The following is a 236-nucleotide window of genomic DNA, read 5'->3' on the forward strand; positions in this document are numbered from 1 at the left end:
TGTAGCACCGAAAGAAGCAGATGCAGCAGTAGCAGCAGCAGCAGCAGCAGCAGCTGACGTAGACTTGAGGAAGGAAGCAGCGAAAGAGATGCCCCGCAGCAGCAAAGGCGAAGGTGTTGGTGCTGCAGCAGCAGCCGGTGGATCTGGCAGCAGCAGGATACAGCAGCAGCAGCAGCAGCAGCAGCAGCAGAGGCCTCACCAAGAGCACCAACAGGGACAGGCTGAAGCAGCCCAAG

The 236-nt window shown here is 59.7% G+C and overlaps 1 protein-coding gene across 1 annotated transcript in view; it reads left to right on the forward strand.

Annotated features, from left to right (window-relative positions):
* Positions 1–236, forward strand: part of EMH_0058070 (patatin-like phospholipase domain-containing protein, putative) — a gene marked incomplete at both ends in the record, with an annotated part of 1,093 nt that overhangs the window by 242 nt on the left and 615 nt on the right. Inside the window, one exon of the mRNA XM_013497536.1 lies at positions 1–113. Coding sequence (XP_013352990.1) covers positions 1–113 — 113 coding nt within the window. The remainder of the gene's footprint in view (positions 114–236) is intronic.

The sequence above is a fragment of the Eimeria mitis genome, genomic scaffold, assembly GCF_000499745.2.
Source record: "Eimeria mitis Houghton genomic scaffold, Emh_scaff2739, whole genome shotgun sequence".
Taxonomy (NCBI): Eukaryota; Apicomplexa; class Conoidasida; order Eucoccidiorida; family Eimeriidae; genus Eimeria; species Eimeria mitis.